This window comes from Biomphalaria glabrata, chromosome 8 (genome assembly GCF_947242115.1).
Source record: "Biomphalaria glabrata chromosome 8, xgBioGlab47.1, whole genome shotgun sequence".
Taxonomy (NCBI): Eukaryota; Metazoa; Mollusca; class Gastropoda; family Planorbidae; genus Biomphalaria; species Biomphalaria glabrata.
The window spans coordinates 19239623-19263507 of NC_074718.1; the positions used below are offsets into that span (position 1 = coordinate 19239623).

At 33.0% G+C, this 23885-nt stretch overlaps 1 protein-coding gene across 3 annotated transcripts in view; it reads right to left on the minus strand.

The window, feature by feature from the left end:
- Positions 1 to 2929: 2929 nt before the first annotated feature.
- The window catches only part of LOC106053481 (uncharacterized), a 50034-nt gene continuing 29078 nt past the window's right edge, over positions 2930 to 23885 (minus strand). For all 3 annotated transcript variants that reach the window (XM_056037180.1, XM_056037178.1, XM_056037179.1), the window contains exons 13-21: positions 16715 to 20306; positions 15664 to 15882; positions 14697 to 14858; positions 14498 to 14588; positions 12400 to 12667; positions 10885 to 10957; positions 5006 to 5095; positions 4546 to 4635; positions 2930 to 3349 (exon numbers count right to left, since the gene is read on the minus strand). In XM_056037180.1, coding sequence (XP_055893155.1) covers positions 3245 to 3349; positions 4546 to 4635; positions 5006 to 5095; positions 10885 to 10957; positions 12400 to 12667; positions 14498 to 14588; positions 14697 to 14858; positions 15664 to 15882; positions 16715 to 20306 — 4690 coding nt within the window. In that variant the 3' untranslated portion in view covers positions 2930 to 3244. The remainder of the gene's footprint in view (positions 3350 to 4545; positions 4636 to 5005; positions 5096 to 10884; positions 10958 to 12399; positions 12668 to 14497; positions 14589 to 14696; positions 14859 to 15663; positions 15883 to 16714; positions 20307 to 23885) is intronic.

Genomic DNA, 23885 nt, shown 5'->3' on the forward strand with positions numbered 1-23885 from the left:
TCTTAACAACTGACATTTTTCTGGGTGGAAAGACATGCTCCAATTTGATTCCCATTTCTGTAATTCATCTAATTCTCTTTGTAAAATATCTGTGTCTTGTGTTGTTTTTATTGTTCTATATATTATGCAATCGTCTGCAAATAATCTGACTTTTGTTCCTGAACTAATGCAATTTGGTAAATCATTTATGTAAATTAAAAATAGTAGTGGACCCAAGACTGTTCCTTGAGGTACACCTGAGTTTACTGTTATCGGTGTTGATTTAGAGCCATTTATTATTACAGTTTGTTCTCTCCCTATCAGAAAGTCTTTAATCCACTGATGCAGTGGACCATTAATGCCGAAATATTTTAATTTTTTAAGCAAACTATGGTGGTGAACTTTGTCAAAAGCCTTAGAAAAATCTAGTAAGATAGCATCTATTTGTTCACTATTATCTAAACCTTTTGAAAAATCATCATATAGTCCTATTAGTTGTGTTTCACATGATTTATATTTCCTAAAGCCATGTTGGTATGGTGTGAGGACATTATGTTTGTCTAAGTGGTTTATGATGTTGCTACATATTATGTGTTCTAGGATTTTACATGTGATGCTGGTAAGTGATACTGGTCTGTAGTTTCCTGGGTCAGATTTTTCTCCTTTTTTAAATAGGGGGGTGACATTAGCTTCTTTCCAGTCCTTTGGTACTCTGCCCTGGTTAAGTGAAGCCTGAAAGAGTATTTTGAACACTGGGGCTAGCTCATTACTTAGTTCTTTGAGTAATCTAGCTGGAATACCATCAGGTCCAGAAGCTTTATTTGGTTTGGTGTTGGCTAATAGTTTTTGAATTCCATTTTCTTGTACTACTATATCTTCTATGTTGTCTACTTGGTTCAAATTCACTAATATGTCTTTGTCTCCTGGGGCTGAGAATGCTGATGCAAAGTATTTGTTTAGAATGTTTGCTTTAGTTTCATTATCATTATGTATTATGTTATGTTCATCTTTTAATGGCGCTACGCCTGTTGTTTCCATTTTCTTAGACTTAATGTATGACCATAGGTTTTTGTTGTTGTCTTTAGATATTACATTGTTTATGTATTCACTCTGCAGCTGTCTGCTTACTTTTTGGGTTAAGTGTTTAATTTTTATATACTTTTTGTAAACTCTTTCTGCATTAGTTTCTTTAAATTTTCTATATAGGTTTTCCTTCTGTTTACAAAGCTTCTTTAGTCTATTATTAAACCAGCATTTATTTATTTTGTTTGATGTGTACCATATAGCCAGTCAGCCCCTGGTGGTGCCCCAGCAGCCAAAGGATAGGTGAAAGGAATGAAATTAAATGTGAACCTTGCCTAACTGATATATATGTCCTATAATAAATATCTAATTGATCTAATTGTTTTGTAAAGGGTCAATCTCTTAGTCTTATTCAGGTCCACAAAAAAAAAATTCGTAAAAAAAAATAATAATACAAATTTCCTTATTGGATGTATACCGTCTTACGCTGTCGAGAAACACTGCATGAAAACCTACTTATTAATTGTTGTTTTACATTATGTCCAACTTATATGCATACTAAATAGCTTTTTTTCTCCTGAAAAAAAAAGTAAACATTATTTTTGGGTAAACGTAGTAGTTAGTAGGACAGAAGTTACACAAAGTAGCAATAAAAATGTAAAAAAAAAATAAAAAAAATAACAAAATGTCTAAAAAACATTTGCATAAATATGTTGAAAATATAGTGATAGTAGTCTCCCCTACTAAAAAAAAAAGCCTTGCGTATTTGTTACTATTAATAGTGAATAGTTGTAAAACTGGTTGTGATGAACAGACCGATGATTGTATTAATAAGTTGATAAATTCATATGAAGTGAAGAAAGAAACATCTCTCTGTATTTTCTTAAAACTTCTTTAATAATACTTCTTCAACTTTCACATAAAATGACTTCTCAATTCAATAACAACTTGACTTCATAAATAAAACTTAAAGATACATGAAACTTCACTTAGTATAATTTCAACTTCAACTAATAAAACTTTAATTAAATGGACCCGCTAATATCACAAAACTTGAAAAAACCTTTACTAAGAGAGGACTTAAGCGATAACTATCGCTATACAAGAACTACTACTATGTTTGGACCCCGTCTAACTGACTTTCCCCTAATTTATACTTTGTTTGATCGTACATTCCAGAATCATGGAAACTTCTTCGTTAATTATTTTAGTAACTTTGACCTTCTAGAAGCTGACGTGTGCTATTTTTCCCCCTTAACCTCTGTCTTTGATTGGATACCTAAAATTAACTTGTTTACGCTGGACACTTGCACTGGTTTGAACTCGCTTCTAGAAACTGGTCGAAATAGGTCACATTCGACTCGTGACAGTGGTGTGTTTTTATGAAAAAACTAATTGCATAAGTGATTTAAAAAATTAGATTTTTCGCTTTTAAAAAAGAAAAAAGTAGCAGTTGCATCAGAACTTTGAATGGACTAAAATATTATATGTCAGATTTTCACTATCTTTTCTAGTTTATGAGATCTAAACGGGACGGACAGACATTTCACACAAAACTAATAGCGTCTTTTTCCCTTTCTGGGGCCGCTAAAAATGTAACAAATTCTCACTGGGCTTGGATTTATCTCAGGTCTACTCACATATTGTGATGGCTTCTCATTTTCATTTCATCACAGCTAGATAGTGGGAAGTATGGAGTTGTAGTGGGCACTCATTGAGTTGTGCTCACAATAAGGTAACTTGAGACCAATCGTTATAATAATTGGTCTCTAGTAACATCCACCTTCTCTGAAGACGGAGCTACTATAAGGAATATAGCTGTAATACTGTAAGCAACTTGAACTGTAGTGTTTTGGAAACATTAAGAGGGCTAAGGGAATCTCTGTATACAAGTATTCTGAAGTAAAAAAAAATAACAAAAAAACTATTTATTAACATGTGGTTTAATTACTATTTATTTGAGAAAAATACATAGATCTATACAATAATTTTTTTTTATACAATGTGCTGTATTCGCATACATGAAAATAACTAATAAAAACGTATCCAGTACCAGAATTTAACCAATTTTAATATATACAATATAACATTTAATATAAACTACAGCAGTTCAATCTGTACAAACTCAAGGCATGAGGGCAGCAATTGTTTCAAATTCAATTCTTGAACAATTCTGTGAAAGTATGATTGTCCTAAATTAATAGTGATTCTTGGTGCAGAAATAAATTTCATTCTTTTATTCTTATTCTGATTGTTTTGTTTTTTTTCCAGAAGACTTTTTAGTCTGGTATCTTCTCTGGTATCGATTTTGGCCTTTGTTTGTATTTTTCAAAGTAAAGGTAATACACTGTGGATTGAAAAACAAAGCATGTCACAGCTGGACTAGTCCAACAAAATTAGATTCACATGTAAAGACATCTAGTGATTTATTAGAGTAAGGAAGAAAGTCAATTCTGTTTTTAATACAAGAGAAACAAAGAGACAGTTGGAGAGCTCTCACAAAGGCTGCAGGACAAATGGACAACTGCTTTGTTTGCATGAGAAACAGGTTGCAATTGGGTTTGTGTAGTCATATGAAACACTGCATTCATCCTTAATCTTCAGAATTAAAGACATTGCCATTATTTTTATAATTGATAGGACGCATGTGATCACATTGTTATGACATGATTAGGAATTAGGTGCAAAAGTTATTTGTTTCATTACAAGGGTCAAGTTTTGATTTTGTGACAGTGACACAAATATTAAAAACAAGAATAGGTTTTGAAGTGTAATGAAAGTAAACACAGAATACACGGCAGCTTTAGAGAGAGGTCATTACATATTAAACTCTTTATCTCAATAATTATTTTCTGACATAATTGTTCATTATTCACATTTGTACATTCTACCCTGTCCTGATTAAATTTCAATAACATTTTTGTTTGTAATCAGAAAACGTTTAGTTTCGGTATAGAATCATAGAAGAATTTATGCTTTTTTTATGTAACACAGATAAAAGGTTATAAACAAAAATTAATTTCATTTAATGGGGTCAAATTAACGATACTATTATTGATTAGGAGATAAAGAGTTAAATAGCTTATTCATCAGCGTCAAGTATTTTCTATATTGTTGGCCTTTCAACTGTGTGATTTGATTTGGTTATTATGTGTTACCTCCATTTAGAATTACCTATACAAGACACAGCAAGAAGGCGCCTAACTAATAGCTTAAAATGATCAGCTTTTTTTTAAAGGTAAAAGAAAATGTTCCAGGAGAGTTGCATAGCAGAGTAGAACATTCTGTCCACTATTGAGCAGTGGCACAAATCAAAATCACATTTTTTGGAGGGTTCTAATATAGGATAAAAAAACTAATGCCATTATAGGATTGCTAGGTGCCATTTAGCATTATATAAAATGAATTTATATAAAATAGAACATATTGTTAAAAACAATTTAAAAAATAAGGCAATTTAAATAAAGTAATAGCTTCAAAACATATTTATTTCAGACCAAAACTGACCAACTAGATTTATTCTAACAGTAATTTCTAACTCACTCTTTCATCTAGAAAATTCATGATTTTTTCTAAGCCTAGCTTGATTCCAAAATCTCTTAATTTCTTCTTCAAAACATCTAACTCCAGAGGCTGTAAAGATAAAAAAAATTTGTTGGATAAGAAGTTGTACAAATGTAGAACTCAAAGTACCCTAGAAGAGTCTTACTAAACTCTATTTGAAACACAACTGAAATTTGTACTCAGTTTTTTTTTAAAATAAGTTACTAGTTAAAAATCATTTTCTATTTTATTTGGATTTTTTTTTGCCAAAATCATTTTGTGGGCTCCATAAAGCACACTGACTTAGGATTTGAAAATCCAGATAGATCTTTAAGTGTAATTTTTTCTAGCCTTTTAGACTAAGAACACTCTCAAAATAAAGATCAATAAAACATATATGTAAAATTGATTAGAATTGTAATATTCGCAAAGCAGTTCCAAGTAATGCTAATCAACTCACTTCATATAGCAAAATACTGTGATAGATATCTTGGTTGTCAGAAAGAAAATGTATTAGCTTTTGTACTTGGTCTTCACTGCCAGTCTGACTCTGAGAAAAGAAAAATAGAACTGAATGAGACTTTTTTTTAAAAACAACCCTTACAGGTACCTAGCTTTATAAGAAGATCAAAACACAATTCTAAACATGCATTTAAACAAGAAGAACATAAATACTTTTTTTTTTTTAGAAAACAAAGCTTATATTAAAGCGTAGTTGTATCAATTAGTTTGGATCAGTCATGTAATTAAATTTGTAATAGATATAGACTAATAATAATAAATCTTTTCTATTACAAATATTTTTAAAAATTGTTTTTGTTTAGGGCAAGTCATACTATTTATTAGCTTTCTCAAAATGATTCTATCACTTGTCTCGACCAGTTGGAAAGAGGTGGTGGAAGAAACAAGTGGGTATCTGGGTGATTGCTTTTTATATGAATTTATATAAAAAAAAAAGGTGAACAACCTAAATTTGAACTGGAGGGTTAAGCCTCCTCAAGCCAACACACTAACCATTGTGCCAGGCAAGTGCTTATGAAAATAGAAAGTCTAATAGTTTTTTATTGTTATTTTCAAACTTTTCTCTCTACTAAGTATAAAGGGGATTAATTCAACTTATTATCTCCACATCAGTCAAGTAAATTTCTTCTCTTGATCCAGATATTAAACAAAATATTTATTTGAAAGTAGTAAATTAACTAATTGGTTAATTTTTTTTAGATTCTTGTTTTGTCTTAGACTTAGAGTCTCCCATGCTGTTCGGCGCATTGGGCGGCAAGCTGTCTCCACAAAGATCTGTCACTGGACCCTCTTCCCACGTGGTGTCTTGCAAACCTCATACAACACTTGGTAACAAATTCATTAAGTGGTCGACCCCCCAGTTTGGCATAAGATTTCCTCAGGGACTTAAGAAGTTTGCCAACAGAGATTTAAGAGATCAGTCATTTTGTCAACAATGCACTATCCCCTGTGTTTTAACATTTTCGCTGACACCATGTCTAGTCCTGGCCTGGTGCTTTGTTGTTCCTTAGGACAGGTACCTGTTGTCAGGCAAAAGAAATAATTGTGCAAATTTCAGCTTGATCTGAGATTGGGTGAGGAAGAAATAGCGTGTTCAGACTTTTTACCAGACAGACAGATAGTGTGAGTTGATAAAATCTTTATAAGAACCAATGTAACACTGACATTGGACCTAGATTCAATCTATGACTACTACATCTTTCATCACATAACTCAAGTCATCAATAAATACTCAGTGAAATGTTTTCAAAAGGTTCTTTGTCAACTGAAATTTGTTCTTGCAAAGTAAGGTATCTAGTCTCCAAAGTAAGAAATAAGCAGGGTAGTTCCTGGCAATCTGAGCATTAAAAATAAAAGTAAACTTCATAAAATCCTAAATGTTGCTGGTAAAGTCATTGACAAAAAACAAACTCCATTTGGGCAGCTTTTTGAGACGAACATCCTTAAAAAAACTAAAAAGATTCTAGAAATAAAAAATCAACCTTTGGGTCAGGACTTTGTGATTTTACCATCACAAAAGATATACAAGACACCGATAGCTAAGACAAACAGACACAAACACTCTTTTGTTTCCTTGGCAATCAAATCATTAAATAGAAAAAATCTGATATAAACTTTTCACATGTAAATTATGAGTGAGTCTTGTGTGAATGTACATTTTGTTTTTTATAGCTCTAATGTTTTGTCTGGTGTAATGCACAAATTGTAAGACAAATTTCCTTACGGACAATAAAGATGATTATTATTATTATGATATATGATGAGGCACAACATCAGAATAAGAAACTAGGAAAGAAAAAAAAAAGAGAGAGAGAGCCAGACTATTTAGTTAACCCAGTAATAAACTTCATAACTAATGAAGCATCAGAACCATTTGAGACATTATTAGAGAAGTGTTCATTAAACAGAGAGAAATAGACCTTCAGCTTCAAAGGCATTCATTAATAGAAAAAAAAAAAAAAAAAGAAAGAACTTCAACTAAATGGAAAACATTCAAAATCTCAAAGCAGAATGCAAAAATACAGCAACATTCAAACAAAGCAGGGATTTCTCACTTATATTTAGACTACAAAAAACGTATTTTAGACAAATCCATTTGCGAGTGAAAAATCTCAAAAGAGAACAAGCTTTTAAGAAAAAAACGAAATCTTGCAATGTTGAGAGGCCCATATTGATATTAACCTACCAATTACCTACCACCCTCACAACGTGAAAGCAAAAACATCTTCATGAAAAACCTGAACATTCTCCTAACCAATGTACATACTCGGGAACTCTTGTGGTATTCAGGCGCGACCAAAATCTACAAGACATATTAGTGCATACTAAACTGCACAACATTTTAAGTGAACCTGGCACTTGGCCATGTTAGCGACATAACTGTCAGACCTGCAAACACATACTCGCCACACCAACCATCACTTGTTCTAAAATGAACATCAAGATCAGTGGCACATTTAACTGCAATTGTAGAGGAGTCATATATGGTATAATATGCTCAAGATGTCAAATGATCTATATTGGAAACACAGTCATGACCTAAAAAACATGACTCCAAGAACACCTTAGAGACAGTTAAAATTTTGCAACTAAGTTTGTCTCTATTCATTTCAACAACACACATCATAGATGTACCACTGATCTCCTTGTCACTGCTATACAACAATGCAATGACAAAAACACCCGTCTTTTTTACATGTCAGGCACCTTTCAACCTCACAGGATCAACAACCAACACACTTTTATTTCAAATGAGATGGTAGTGATGGGAACTAAACTAAATTTTAAAAGTTAAACACTAAAACTAGTTTTCAAATAAAATAAAGTGTAAACTAAACTATAACAAACTTTTCATAACTATTTTATTTTTGGGGAGGGGGGTTGAACTAGAAATATTTATCCATAATAAAATCAGTTATATAAATATGTTTCTTGCATAAAAGTTAATACACAATAAAATTAAAAAAAAAAAAAAAAAAGATGTCTAAATAAATATGTGTGCTTGTATTTTTGCCTTCAATTAAAACCTTTAGAAAAGAATGGTAGGCCTACTGTTTTTTTTTAAATTATAATTATTATATTATTAACGGGATATTTTAATTACTTATACCGGTGAAGTTTAAAATCTCATTAAATAACATACAATTAGAGTTTAAAAATTAGATCTAGTAACCAATAAAATAGAATCGAAATTGTTGGAGTTTTAAGAAACATTTTACCTGTATAACTATTTTATAGTGTAAAGTACATGCTTGACTAACCATGCCGATGTTTTTTTTTGTGTGACCACTAAAAATACAACACTATTGCATAACTGTTAAACGCGCAAGGAAAAAAAAACAGGGTGTTCTTGTCATTATGGACTGCACACTCAGTACGCTATATAGGCCTACACGTGTACGTCTATCTAGCCAGGTTGTTAAAATCAGTCGGACACACCGTCTATTTACTTTCTGAGCTGGGAGGGTGTGTAACTATTTTAGTGTAAAGAACATGCTTGACTAGCCATGCCTCATCTGACCACTCCACATTAAGCAAACACTATTGCATAACGCGTAATGAAAAAAATGCAGGGTAGTCTTGTAGTATCACACGTACAGTACACTAGGCCTACACTAGGCTTACATGTCTATGTCTAGATGACCAGGTTGTTAAATTCAGTTGGACACAGTCTATTTACTTTATGGTCAAGAGAGGGTGTGGATTAAGATTTCTTTTTCTAGAGTTGGTTATCCTAATTAATGCTTTAAGATTTATATAGGCTGATTCTTAGATCTCAATAATAAGTCTTAAGACTATAAAAAGGGTGTAGTTGATGTTCCTGCAGTTAAAAAATTATTGTTTGCCGCAATGAATTGATCAAAACCATTAAATATAATATTGACCTAACTCACTAATCAGACTCCCACTATAAACAGAAATTAAACACCACCACGTGGCTCATAAAAAAATTAGTAACAATCCCATTCATAATGTTGCATAGAAGCTTTTACCCTCTTCAAATGCAGACTGACTAAATAGTTGTTCACTGCATCATTTTTATGATAATTTAAGTTATTGATATCACATGACCAACATTAACTAAACTTTTTTTTTCTAGTTAAACAATGGCCTTAACTAATTTTTTTTAGTTAAACTAAAAATTTCTAGCTTTTTAGTTAACTTTTGCCCATCTCTATGAGATGGGCACTAACACTACTACCCTTTTTCCATTTATCTTTGCCTGACATCCCCACCCCCTTCTGATTACACCAGCATAGCCCATTTCTTTTCTGCCTTGATAGAGAACAACATTGGACAAAAACGTGAACTGAAACATATTTTAATTGTTTGTCTTTTTTTGTTTGTTTAGTAACTGATGAAGGCCTTTTACTTGGTCTGGCATGGTCACATGTATGCATGCCATTCACCCCTGCAGCAGTAAATCTTTGTTTTTGAGGTTCCCGGTCATTTCATGCCCAGTTATTTTCATCATCTGACCATTTTGTCTAACAAATAGTAATTGTAAACATCGTGAAATGAGCAATATTTAATATATTCATTTTTTAATTAAATGACAAAAAGTGTAACACATTAGATAAGAATAAAATTAAAAACTATAAAAATTTAACATGTATAAACATAGAGGTCATGTAAAAAGTGTTTTTGTGTTCATCTACATCAATAAGATGGCTATCGATTGTAAGTACAGAAGACAATCCATTGATTCATATTGCAAACATTATAGGCGACATGATATCCAGAGGATGTGTGAAGTCAGCCTTTATTAGAAAAGGCTAAAAATGACGTGCCCATTTTCAAGAAAGAGTGATTTAAAAATATAGTGAAACATGTTCGTACTTCCACCACACCTTGGCCTTTGATGATAAGTTATCAGCGGCATGGTCATAATTATTCTAATCGCACTTCTATCTCTCAAAAGATTTCCACTACTTGCACCACACCTTGGCCTTTGATGATTAGTTATCAGCGGCATGGTCATAATTATTCTAATCGCACTTCTATCTCTCAAAAGATTTCCACTACTTGCACCACACCTTGGCCTTTGATGATTAGTTATCAGCGGCATGATCATAATTATTCTAATCGCACTTCTATCTCTCAAATGATTTTTCACTACTTCCACCAAACCTCGGCCTTTGATCATTACGTCATGCGCAGGATAATATAATATTACATCCCCTACATCCAATAGAAGTGCTATAGCTAAGTACACATCCAGATTTACAATATATTATAAGATTTCCCATCAAGAATGCTAAGTGGAAGAGGAAACACTATAAACGCATTAGAAACATGTCAAAAAAACATTCTACATAATCATATTTATATATTAGATGAAATGAGGGCTTAAAGTCAAAGCCTTTACAGCACAATTAAACAATGAAAAAGAAAAATATTTAATTGGGAATGAAATGACCGCTGGATGAAATGACCAGGGGATGAAGTGACTGGGGATGAAATGACCGGTCACCGTTTTTGAGTCTTTGTACAAAAACCTTACATGTGAATTGCTAAGAAACTTGCAAAATACATAAACATATGTGAAAACCAATGTGCATTTTGATCTAAGAGATCAATAAATGATCTCATTTTAATGTGTACTAAAAATTCTTTCCATTGTTACAATAAGTATATGATAGTTCTGTCCTGGTGGACTTTAAAATACCTACCTGCTAAACAACTTTAAAAGTGAAATCAAAAGTCTGAGGAGAACACTGAAATGAATTCAGTTCTCAAGATAGGTTCAACCTACACAAACTAAGCTGACCATCTTTAGTCACAGAGCACTTTAAAAGCAGTGTCAGAGAAACTTACATCATAGTCTAAGGGAACTTCTTCTTCAGGCCAACCTTGAAGTATACTTTCTTCTGGCAAATCTGGACCATCACTAAGATATATATATACACACAAAAATCAGCAATTAATTCCGTTTTTTTTGCACATGTAGTAGATGACAGATAAAAAAAGACACTTTTTTCCTTATCTTATCTTATAAAATACAGACGTTACTTCAAAAAAGAAGATGATTATGTCCTAGGCATCATGCATCTAGTCATGCATGTTAAACAATGACTTAAATTCTGCCAAAGCACTGGTTTTCCTGGCTGGCTTAGGCAATCCATTTCATGCTCTAATAGCGTTTGAACAAATTTGTCCTAGCACATGGAACGAGGAATGTGTCTTTATCTTTCTGAATATTTTATTGGATTTCATTTTTGTATTTGAAGATTATTGTTCAATGTTTGATGTATAATTGCTACTTTAATTTTGAGTCTTCTATCTTGAAGCTTTCTAAATTTAGTGATTTTACTATAGGTATTACCTTTGTCCAATGTGAATATTCGTATGTTATGAATCTACTTTGTTTGAGCTGAGGGGTCCAAACAGAGGATGTATATTCTATTATTGGCCTAACCAAGGTTAAATAACATTTTAGTTTTGTTCTATATTTGATTTATAGAAATTTCTTTTCATAAACCCTAATGCTTTGTTTGATTTTTATAGTTTCATCAATATGGGTATTCCATGACAGTTATTCATTTAGTATAACACCTAGGTAACTTGCGTTTCTAGTCTGTGTTATTGGTTTACCATGAATAAGACAAGTGGAATTTATTTGTTTTTTTTGTTACTCTTAATAACTGACATTTTTCTGGGTGGAAAGACATGCTCCAATTTGATTCCCATTTCTGTAATTCATCTAATTCTAATTTTGCAATCGTCTGCAAATAATCTGACTTTTGTTCCTGAAGTAATGCAATTTGTTAAATCATTTATGTAAATTAAAAATAGTAGTGGACCTAAGACTGACTGTTCCTTGAGGTACACCTGAATTTACTGTTATTGGTGTTAATTTAGAGCCATTTATTATTACAACACACCTGTTAAGTTGAAACAGCATAATATTAAAAATTCATGACTATTGCCAATGTGTGCAGACACAGTAGTAAGTTGTTATGAAGAAAGTTCAGCTAGACAGATAATATTTATTTTATTTTTTGTCCATGTGTAAATGACTATATTTAGTATTATTTAAGAATTTTATTGTAAATATTTTATTTTTATTCTTGTTTTTGATCCTATAAAGAAACTTTTTAGAATGGTTTATCAATGTATTCTTATGTATGTATGGCTACTAAACTACAGAGCAAGGCTAGAGTTCACTAAAAAAACAACTAAAAATGAGTTCCTTTAAATCAAGTTAGACTGAAAGTATAAAATTGACAATAACATAGGGTACTTAAAAGACAAACACCAGCAAATGGTAATGACTATATATTGTATCAAGTTTTCCTCAATACTACAAAAATAACAAACAGAAAATGTTACCTGTAACTAGAATCTTGTGATGCTGTTAATAGTTCATCAGTATCCTCATCCTTCTGAACTAAAGATGAGTTCATTGATGTAACATTCTTGTCCAAGTCTGATGGATCAATGCCAACATTCTTGGTTTTCACACTTGTATACTGTGTTTTTCCTTTTTTTTTCTTGAAAGTCTGGGCTAATTTATGATTGTTTGGCATTGAAGTCTTGGTTGTCCAATCATTACGTTGGTATTTGACTGGTGTACCCTCATAATCACTATCTGTTTCATCTGCAGCAAAAGAGTACATTAAAAAGGTTCATTTAAAAATGTTAATTAATAACAAAACAGAAATATTTGATTCATTATTATCATGAAGATCAATAACAGATTGCATTACTTTATATAAGGTTTTACAAGTTCAAAAATTAGCAAGATGAAAAGATTAGACCATCTACATGCCTACATGACAAAAAGCCAGACACATAGGTAATAAGATCTTTTTAACCAAAGACACAGTACCAGGCAAACTAAAAAGATGATTGGGAATTTTCTGTTTCCACTTGAATTTGACACAGAAGAATATGCTGTTGTAACTTGTTGATTAAATGTTAATTTGAACTTCAAATTTTAAACACAAAGTATAATATAAACATGCACAATAGCTTCTTCAAATGTAGTAAGTCAATATTACAAACATAAAAGAAATTAACCATAAACTGATATGATTTGCCATTAAATTGAGAACTTCTTTTTAAACTTCCAACAAGCTTTATATGAAGTTTTTTATGAACCTTATGATTCAAATAGCTTTTGTGTAAAGATGTGTACATTTAGACTTTTTTTTTTTAATTCCTATTTTGAGCTCACTGTGATAACCAAGTGACATAGCAATCAAGGAATGGGGTCAAAATCTTTTCAAGCAGGATGTTTTAGTGCGATATTCATTTCATAATGTCGATCAAAGAATTCATGAATGTCTGTGTGTTTATTTTCAAATTAGTTTTCAAAGGGTACAACAGATGTTTTAGATTTAGGAATGAAAGATTAGACAATCTAATAAATATATAATTTTCTTAAACAGGGAGCTATGCTACATTGCTTAATGTATTCATAAGAATGAGATATTTTAATTATATGGTTGGTTGATACGATATGAAGTTGTTTGATACGGGTGCAATAAAGGGGAAGTTATTTTGAATAACCCATATGAATATTGGTGAGTAGAGCAAGAAGCTACTGAAAGGGAATGAGAGGACCAAACAAAAGAGAGGGACAAGGGGATCAAGCTGCTGATTTTCTGGTCACTCAAAGGTATTAGGTGATAGTGTAGGTACTTGAAGAGGCCACAAAGGTGATAGCATGAGGGACATCTGTGTGTAAAATACCAAAAAACATTTTCTGTTTTTAGTCTGTTTTGTTTAATAAGTTTCAGACTTTATTTAAGAAATGAAGATTGTTGTTAAGTCCTAGTCTAAATCTCCAAAAGGATGGCAGGGAATGGAAGTGGCAGGATTCAAACTTGGGACTATATGATCTTATCTTTATATAATACAGACATTACTTTAAAAAAGAAGATGATTATGTCCTACGCGTCATGCAATTGTGACAATATGACTGGGCAGCCTATCTTGGACTATGTACAAAAATAAATATCATAAAGTAAAGTAGAGATACAAAGAAATATATCCAATAGACAAAACATATTTTTTTATACAAGCTAATACTTTGAGAGCAGCTAAAACAGAAATTTTAAGAAGGGAACAAAACAAAGATTTGTAGATTAAAAGTATTCTGATAATGTTTTGTAATCTAAGAACATTATAACTCTATAAACTCTGCATGGTTTTACTAATAAGAAGTACCATTCACAGTGTTGCTACTTATTAATATTTTTGTTTGGCCCACTTTGATTGGGCTGGTGAAATCATGACTAAATCCAATACAAAACAAAGCTAAGAAAGATTTAGATATCTCATAGTTGCTTTGATTAAAAAAGAAAAATTAAACAAAACAACGGATTGTATTGGAGCACCTATTTCTATCAAACAAAAGATACATTTCAGAATGAGAGAAAATTGAATGAAAATTTTGTTAGAAAACTTAGAATGATCTGCTTACATTGATGTGTAGCACTATAAACATGCTTCAGCAGTTCTTTCAATCTTTTTTTACCCACTTGTGGCCTCACTCCTATTTTGGATGCAGCTTTCTGTAGGAGTTCAAAATTAAATATAATTAAATCCATTTAGATTACTACGGACTATTACAACCACAAATTAATTTAGTTGCTAACTATTAATTAAGTTAATCAAATGACCTTTAGATCAGGTGTTGCCATTTCATCATACTGAGGCATTGGTGTAAATGGTGATGGTTCTTTACATCCTTTTTCCTTCACTAGTTGTTTAATTTTTTGATTTGCTGGTGTTTTAGCTTGAACAACTTCTGTGTTAGTAGTGAAAATGTCCTGGTTTGGAAGCTGTAGAAAAAATAATAATCATATCTAGATGAATTAATAACATTTTCTAAAGAGCACACTTAAAAAAAAAAGGTCAGTCAGCTTATTATTTCATGATTATTTATTTATTTAATATGACCAACAAGCTGAGAAATTTTTCCTCATTCAAATACATACTCCTAAAAATTTTAAAGAAAATCATTAGAACCGTTTAAAAAAAAAAAAATTATTTATTTATATATTAAATATATATATTTAAATAAATAGATATAATAATAATAATAATAGGGCTTGTCTTTTGAGCCCGAGGATTAATGAGGAATGCAGTATTTCCCATGGCTATGCAGCCCCAGCTGTGACCTACATATTTTGCCACACCCAGGGCAAGTATAACCATTGTCCGCCGGTGGTCGATTAAGATTTTCTTTTGGTCTAAATGTGTATCCCGCGGCCTTTGAGAGTGACCTCCAGCTGTCTCGTTCTGAGGCAGCATGCAACCAGGTGCTCTCTTCTGTGTAAGTTAAAGCAAGTTGGCGCCTAAGCTGGTCTTTAAAGCATTTCCATGGGAAACATATATATTTAAATACACATACAAGAATTGCTTGTTTTACAGTATAGGATAGCTGATGTGCATAGTAAAAATAGGTAATAATAATAATAAATATAATAATAACGATAATCATTAAAAATAAAATTTCCTTTTAACTAATAGGTTTACCATGAATATAGTACTACTAGATTAAGGAAGGCTATTTACTGAGCACAGCCATCAATAAGTAAATAAAAATAGTGCCCTAGTATAAATTATTTTACAAAATACAGATACCTTATTTGGTGATGCCAAAGCAATTTCCTCAAGCTCTGAGACATTTAAAGTGTCATCAAAAACAAAATCACTGTCTTGATTTTTCTCTTGTGCATCTAATGTGGTTAAATCAATGACTGTTGATGTTTTGTTCAATGCAGATTCAATGTGTTCACAACTCTTACTAAGTGGATTAAGTAACCCTAACCTCTGATGAAGGGGTAAAGGAGACATATCAATCTGTCGAATATAAAGCAGTACTAAAATGACACAAAATGTTAGATAATTTATAGTAACTCTAGTCATTTAAATACATTTTATGGTGAAAATATTTTAATAATATAAACCAACTTGGTCCAAGCCTTTATCCCTCTAAGAATGTTAAAATTGTATTTCCATTTTAGGGCTCTTACAGAATGGTGTCAGAAGATTCATTTAGCTTAAAGATTTGGTCTCCTCACATCAAGTACAGTGGCTAGTTACCTGCATTCCATATTCCTATCACCAAGAACACTTCATAATTTGTACTTACTGTTTGTTTTTTTTAAAAGCTATGGTTGCTTGTCCTAATTTTCTTTTATCCAAGTACGGACATACAGTAAGTATAAAATCATTGGTGGAGAGACCAACAACAATAACCAATACATCTTGTCCACCCTGTTTTATCTTTTTTTTTTTTTTTTATTTCAAGAGGCCTATAAGTATTTAGCTACAGTTAACACTAAAAATTGACCATTCCAAAAATGAATACTAGAATATAAGAATTGTTACAAAAGTCAACAAAGGCTTTTTAATATTTTTTATTTTGTAAAGGGAATGTTATTTTGCTACCTTTACAAGTACTTAGTAGGAAAACTAAAGGAAATAATGATGAGATCTGTGAGAGAAAAATAAAATAGAAATTATTGGTTACACTTGGAAAACAACAACTCCAAAACTGACTAAGAAAATTTTGTGTAACCTGCAAAAATGTATAACTAGCAAATTTTAACAATGAACCAATCTGTAACTTTTGTGGATGACAAGAAAGACTTATTTTGAAACATAAACAAATAAGAAAAAAATTACTTACTTCCCTTGAGCTTCCTTGCTGGTAAGGATTGTTAGTTTTTTCTGTTGCCACCAATGGCACTGTAAGTTGAATGTTATTGGAAGATGCTAGCTTGTCTACTGTTGCCACAGACTTTTCATTGTCAACTTTTTCATTAAATTTTTTTCTATTATTATCAGCTTTACATTTTATGCTGTCATCTAACTGAATTTTCTGTGTGACTTTGGCTAAATTTGCTGCCATTGTATGTACAAGTTCAGGACTTAATACAAAATTCACTTTAGTTTCTGATTTGAAATACTTGACATCAGATTGGCTTAAACAATGTTTTCCTGAGGATACCTTTCTTTTTTTTTTAAGCTCATTAGTTAATAAAAGGTCATCTTTGTCAGATTCCACTGGAATGGTCTGAGACAAATATGCTTTGGTCTCAAGAGAGCTAGCCCCTTGACTTGTATTGATAGGAAATAATTCAGATTCCCTAGCTGGAGAGGTTAAAGAATCTTTGACTACTGGTGAAGTAAGAAATGACTCATGGGACTTGTGAAGAGCTGCGGAGGAGAGCAAAAGAGGAGAATTTTTCTTTGCTAATCCTCGTTTTGTTTTTATTGGTGACTTTGATTTGCTGATTAAGGGACTGGTTGAAATGTCTGATATATTTAAGTTGCTGAAACTGTTTAGATTTCCAGTACTATTAATATTTGGTGTAGAAAAATATTTATCTGTCAGCTGCATATCGCTGCTGTTAATTGCTTTTTGAACACTTTTTGAAGGAATAGAAATCAAAGATGACGCTTTACCTATCTGGGTGTCATTAGTGTCTACATCTGTCACTAAATAAATACTTGGTTTAAGAGAAGTAATAACTTTTGGTGGTTCAGGGCAAGATTTACTTTCTGGTTGAATACTTGTTGGAGGAGTTATAGTCTCATTATCAATCAGTGTTTTTTTGGAAGCACTAGCTTTTGGACTTTCTGAAAAAAGAATTGTCTGTTTAATGTTTCTTTCAACTGAATGTGATTTTTCATTATTTTTGGTGGTTGTTCCTAGCTGGCAATTTTCTGGAAGCAGCCCTATAGACAAACTAAGAAAATCATTTGTTTTTTTATGTTCTGTTGACGGTGCAACTTTACAAGGTTCTTGGTTTGTAAAACAGGGAGCAATATGACTGATAACTACATCAGAAATGATCTTTTCTTTTACAAACACCTCATTTGTTTTGAAAGTATTGTTACTGTTGTAACTGTCAGTGCCACTTGACCCTTCAGTAGAAAGAAATGTTGATATATACTCTGATTCCTTCAGTTTAGTACTGACATTAGAATTGTGAGAATTTAAACTAGGTAGTGGTGAATGGGTATCTGATGGAGTTCTCACATGGGTTTTATTTATAAACATACTTTTTTCAATGGAAGCAGACAGATCCTGATCAGTATCACTAAAAAGTTCATCATCACTGATTAATGTATTAGTGTTAGTGGCTACTTGATCATTTGAAAAAGGTACAGACAAATGAGATGATTCAACCATTTCAGAGCAAAAGGTAGATAACCCATCTCTTGTATCAAATAAAGGCTTCTCTACCTGAGATTCTGAAGATGTTTGACATTTAACAAAATGTTTACCTAAGTTTGCATATGTTTCTTGAGAAATGCTGTTTAGATTTATGTTGATAGACATATCTTCCTTTGCATTCATTACATCTTTGTTAGACTGATTAGAGACCATATGAGATGTAAGATGCATATCTCTCTTTTGTTTATTATTCATTTTGTTTGGTGAATCATTGTTATTAGGTAAAGAGCTATGAGATTTAGATGTGACCCCGAGTTCCTTCTGATTTTTTTCCTTGATTTTTCTTTTACCTCTCTGTTTCTCTAATGGTACTTTGATATCAGCAAAAGTGATCATGATCTCCTCAGTATTCAGCTCCACCTGATCCAGGATATATGGGAAATAAACACTATCATTGGCAACTGAAAAGTTGTAAATAGAGGAAAAATCTTGCTCCATTTTGATGGCTATGCTTTCAACATCATCAGTAGATAATACTTCTGAGCTATTTTGCTGGTCATCATTGTGCAATTTGGACACAACTTTTTTAACAATGTCTTTGAAATGTTTGGATGTTATTTTCTTTCGTTTCCTTTTTTTTGCTAGACCACCTCTAGGACTAGTATCAGTACTTTTAACTTCTGATTGAACATTAGATGTTTCTGTCATAGGTAAAGCAGATTTATTATTATTGCTATGGCTTTCTACTTCCACTGAATCCAAACCATCTGAACCTTTATCTACTTTGGTGAATATTATTTCTTGGGACAAAGAATCTGATAAAATACTAACATCTTCATTCTCTTCAGTATACAATAAACTTGTTTTTAGTCTATCCTCCACACCATGACTAAAGGGCATCCTTTGAACAAGTTGCATTGTGCCACAGTAGTTTTTAGCATTGTTAGACATAATCATTGGTTCAGGGCTTAAACTATTGGATAAAATGTTCAAACATTCTGTGTTAACAACAGAGTGGCAAGACAAGTTTTCTGAATTTTTAGCTTCATCAGTAACTGAATTGGATACATTTCTTTGCATTGATTTATCAACATATGGGCCTAATTTTGTTCTAGAGTTTTTAGCTTTATCATAACTAGCACTTTGTAAAATACTAGGAACAGTTTCAGTTTTATCTAGAGATGTGATGGACAACATTTCAGATTTTTTAGGAACAGTTTCAGTTTTATCCAGAGATGTGATGGACAACATTTCAGATTTTTTAGGAACAGTTTCAATTTTATCCAGAGATGTGATGGACATTTCAGATATTTTAAGAACAGTTTCAGTTTTATCCAGAGATGTGATGGACAACATTTCAGATTTTTTAGGAACAGTTTCAGTTTTATCCAGAGATGTGAGGGACATTTCAGATTTTTTAGAAACAGTTTCAGTTTTATCTAGAGGTGTGATGGACAACATTTCAGATTTTTCAGTTTCATCTAGAGGTGTGATGGACAATATTTCAGATTCTTTAAGAACAGTTTCAGTGGATGCAATGTCAGGTGTTAAAATGTTTAAGAGTTCATGATCATAATAGCTTTCGAGGACTTCCACAATTTTATTTCCATCACCATAATCATTTTGATTGTCACTTGTTATCTCTTTTGGGGAGCTTTCTGATGATGTAGAGTCTAACTCAATAGCTACATTATCTTCTTCGTTAACTTCACCAGTGTCATGGTTTATCTCCATTGGAATATCATTAGTATGGCCAACATCAGAATCAACTATTATAGGATTGTGGTGAACCTTTCTTTGCATAGTGTGTCTACTGTAGTCATCCTCATTGTGTCTACTGTAGTCATCCTCATTGTGTCTACTGTAGTCATCCTCATTGTGTCTACTGTAGTCATCCTCATTGTGTCTACTGTAGTCATCCTCATTGTGTCTACTGTAGTCATCCTCATTGTGTCTATTGTATTCATCTTCATTGAGTCTATTCTCTTCCTCTTCTGAATCACATTCTTGAACATTTTCCCTATCCACAAGATTTTCTCCGATTTGAGTAGAAACACAATGAGACATTGCAGCTGCTCCTAACTTCTCTAAGCCTAACCTACAAAAAGAAAATAGAAAGCCCATAGAACTTTTTGAGACACTACAGCAGATTATTTACACATTAAAACTTAAAATTAAATATTACAGTCACTGAATTAATGATTGTAAGTATTTTATCGGTTATTATTTCTTTTAAACACATTTGTAATAGGCAATTTTTAGGCCTTGATAAACTAATATATCCACTAGTAAATGTTAATATTTTTGGTTGTTATTGATTTTGATATTTCTTTACAAACCCTAAAAAATTTTAAACTGCTATAGTAAAAGTAGTTCCTCTTCAAAAGCAGTGTTTGTAAATAAATAAGATCAAAAATCTACTTGTCGGTGCGTAGATTATGTCATTCTAGCACCAATGTGTAATAAGTGCACTATTTTTGAACGCACTTTCTTTTTGTTGCCTTGCTTGTAAGTTAATGGAGTGTTTTTGTTCTGCTGGTGTAACGTTTGTTGAGATTCTTCTGTGTTCCCCTGTTTAGGGTGAGTATCTAAGGCATAACTGCGTTTCGCAGTTGTTTCGATGCCATAGTGATAGTCTACTAGACCTTTCTAGTTTGTCTTTACTTTGTCTTTACAGGGAGTTAGCTTGGGATTGGAAGTCTACGCTGGTGACTAAAGACAGTAGTGTCAGAGTGTGTTGTGTTTTCGAACATTAATGTGTACGTTGTGGGACAGCAAGGGGTAGAATTATTATTTAATTAATAAATTCACAGTATTAAAATGTTCAATGTCATTACTCCATTAGTTTGTCATCATACTTATATTTATATCATTAAATATTTACATTGTTACCAGTGAGTCATTTATTTATTGTAAGCACGAAGGTGCCTGGTTAAATGTCAGGGGCCCGGGCAAACGAGCTAAGGCCTTAACATAACCCTGACAGTTGGGGGCTCGAGTCCGGCTGTGACTACCAGTCACAGAACTAAAATTTCAATCATTATATAAGTTTTAGTTACTTGATTTTGTAGCAGCAGTGTCTACAATCTAATAATTGTTTACATAGTATTGCATCACAATCTACTGTACTAATATTGAATTGCGTACCATTGGCAACGATGTATATCGAAAGTAGCAGATAAATACAATAAATACATCCTTTGTGATATAAGTGATATAACACTTTAACTATACTGTACTATATACTATATAACTATTGTATTGCAAGATTGAAACGCATTTGTATTTTCTTGTTTTCTATATTGTGCTTCACCTTCGAACGAGTGTCTTCTCGCTCCCGGCAACAAGCGAACGTAAGTGTAAAGTGGCTGTTGGTAACTACTGAAGTCTGAGGCTACTAGTATTGTGTTGGATTGTCCTGTGGCAACTATATTTCGACGCTGTGGCCTGAATGAGGCACTTTCCTCCGACGTGGGATACTGCACAGATAGGTTTCTTTCTTTGCCATTTAACCGCAGGCTCTAGGCTTTAGTTGATCTCTTGTACAATTAGTAGAATTTTTTTGGTTCCCATATTGTATATAATTTAAATATAATACAGCCAAGTAGTGTACATTGTATTTACCATGGAAACTAGGTTGACAATTACTGCCCAGTTTATAAGTGATGGTCGTTCTCTGGGGTACGAAGGTGAAAGGTTGGAGAGGTATGTGGCTGAGCAGAAAGAAGACTATGAAAAAGCCAAGAAAGAGGACTTTGAACGAGAAAAGGCTAGATTTGAGAGAGAGGAAAGATTGAAAGCAGAGGCGAAGGCAGAGGAGAAGGCCAGATTTGAACGTGAGGATAAGGCCAAGCGTGAGGAACACGAGAGGTGGAAAGAAAGAGATGCCAGGGAGGAACTCAAGAGGAAGGAGGAGATGGAACTAGAAAGAATGAAGGAAAAGTCAGCAGCAGCGGCTGGGACGGCAACACAGGCAGAGGTGCGGCCTAGAAATGTTTTAGATAAACTTGACAAGAGCTTCCAGGGAATGAAGGAAGACGATGACCTGATGGCATATTTAACACACTTTGAGGCCGTCGCAACAAGATGCAAGATCGATAGAAAGGAATGGTCATTGCTCTTGTCCTATAAACTAACTACCTTTCTAAGAAACTGTATGCTGCGGGACAGTCTGTTTTTGAATGAAAATTATGAGGAAGTGAGGGCTGTATTACTGCGACATGCGGATATAAACGCGGAAACCTGCCGCAAGAGGTTCCACCGGGTGAAACCACGACAGAACGATTTTAGGGGTTTTGTCACCGAGCTGCGAAACGCGTTGGACAATTGGTTGAAAATGGCTGAAGTAGGCAAGACTGTGGAAGAAGTGAAAGAGTTGCTGGTAAAAGATAGGATACTTGAGAATGTGTCAGGAGATGTGTACAAGCAACTGATAATAAGTAAGAAAGGCACAGTTGATGATATGATTGATGTTATTGAAGGGTTTAAGGTCGCTAGTGGGGGTGTGTCGCTTGCGAAGGAAGACAGTGTGTATGTTGCGGCAGCGTGTGATGAGCCTGGGATGAATACAAATCCAGTTGCTGAAAGAAACGTGGTTATTTGCTTTAATTGTAATAGGAGTGGCCACAAATCGGCAGAATGTCCTAAGCGTTCGTCCATGATTAATTCTGTTCCTGATGTTGATGATAGACCTAGGACATCATCTGCGACGTTTCTAATCAGCAAGGACCCAGTAGAAATGTTTCAACAGGGCGTTATCAGAGACAGTTTGATGGTAGTGGTCGTAGAATCCGAGGTAACAGTTTTGTGAGACAAAGTGATGTTACACCTAATTACAGGAGCAGTAGAACTGGGGGCAATGGGGTGTACCAAAATAGAACCAGTTTCACAAATAGAGATCAAGGTCCACCAGTAAGGTATAGGTGACTGAGTAGTCCTCGTAATGTTCAAAATTGTGGAAATTGTACTTTAGGGAAAGGAGATGAGTATTTTTCCCCATGTAAGAGAGAAACTTTTTCATATGTTGATAAGTCATTACGTGATAAGTCTGTGGGTAAGCTGAAGTTTGAAAAGGGAAGAGTAAATGGGATAAGTGTGTCTGTTTTGAAAGATTCTGGTTCGAGTGTTATAGGAATTAGAAGTTCATTAGTTGGTGAGAAAGACATGATTCCTGGTACTTACAAATTAAAGCTTGTCGATGGGACAGTCAGGGATTACCCATTGGCGTGTGTAAATATTGAGTCGGATTACATTGTTGGGAAATATGTGGTTGCTTGTTTTAAAGATCCAGTTGCAGATTTGATTCTTGGGAATGTTGATATTAATGTGAGTCAGGAGTTTGATTGCGCAGCAGTAACTAGGTCAGCGAAAGATAGAGAGAATGATAGTGGCTCTGTAAATGAGTGTGGAATATTGGAAGATTGTCGTGATGTTTTAGGTACGAGTGATGATTTTTTACGTGAACAATTGAGTGATCCGTCTTTGAAAGATCTATGGGAGCGACATGTGGACAATTGTGTAGATAATAAAAAGAATGGAAGTGTGGAATATAAAGTGTTTGATAGACTATTGTACAGAGTGTGTAGGGGAGAGTTTGGTGAGGAAGAAAGACAGTTAGTTGTACCCTCAGCTAAGAGAGAAATTGTGTTGAAAACTGCTCATGAGAGTATGTTAGCAG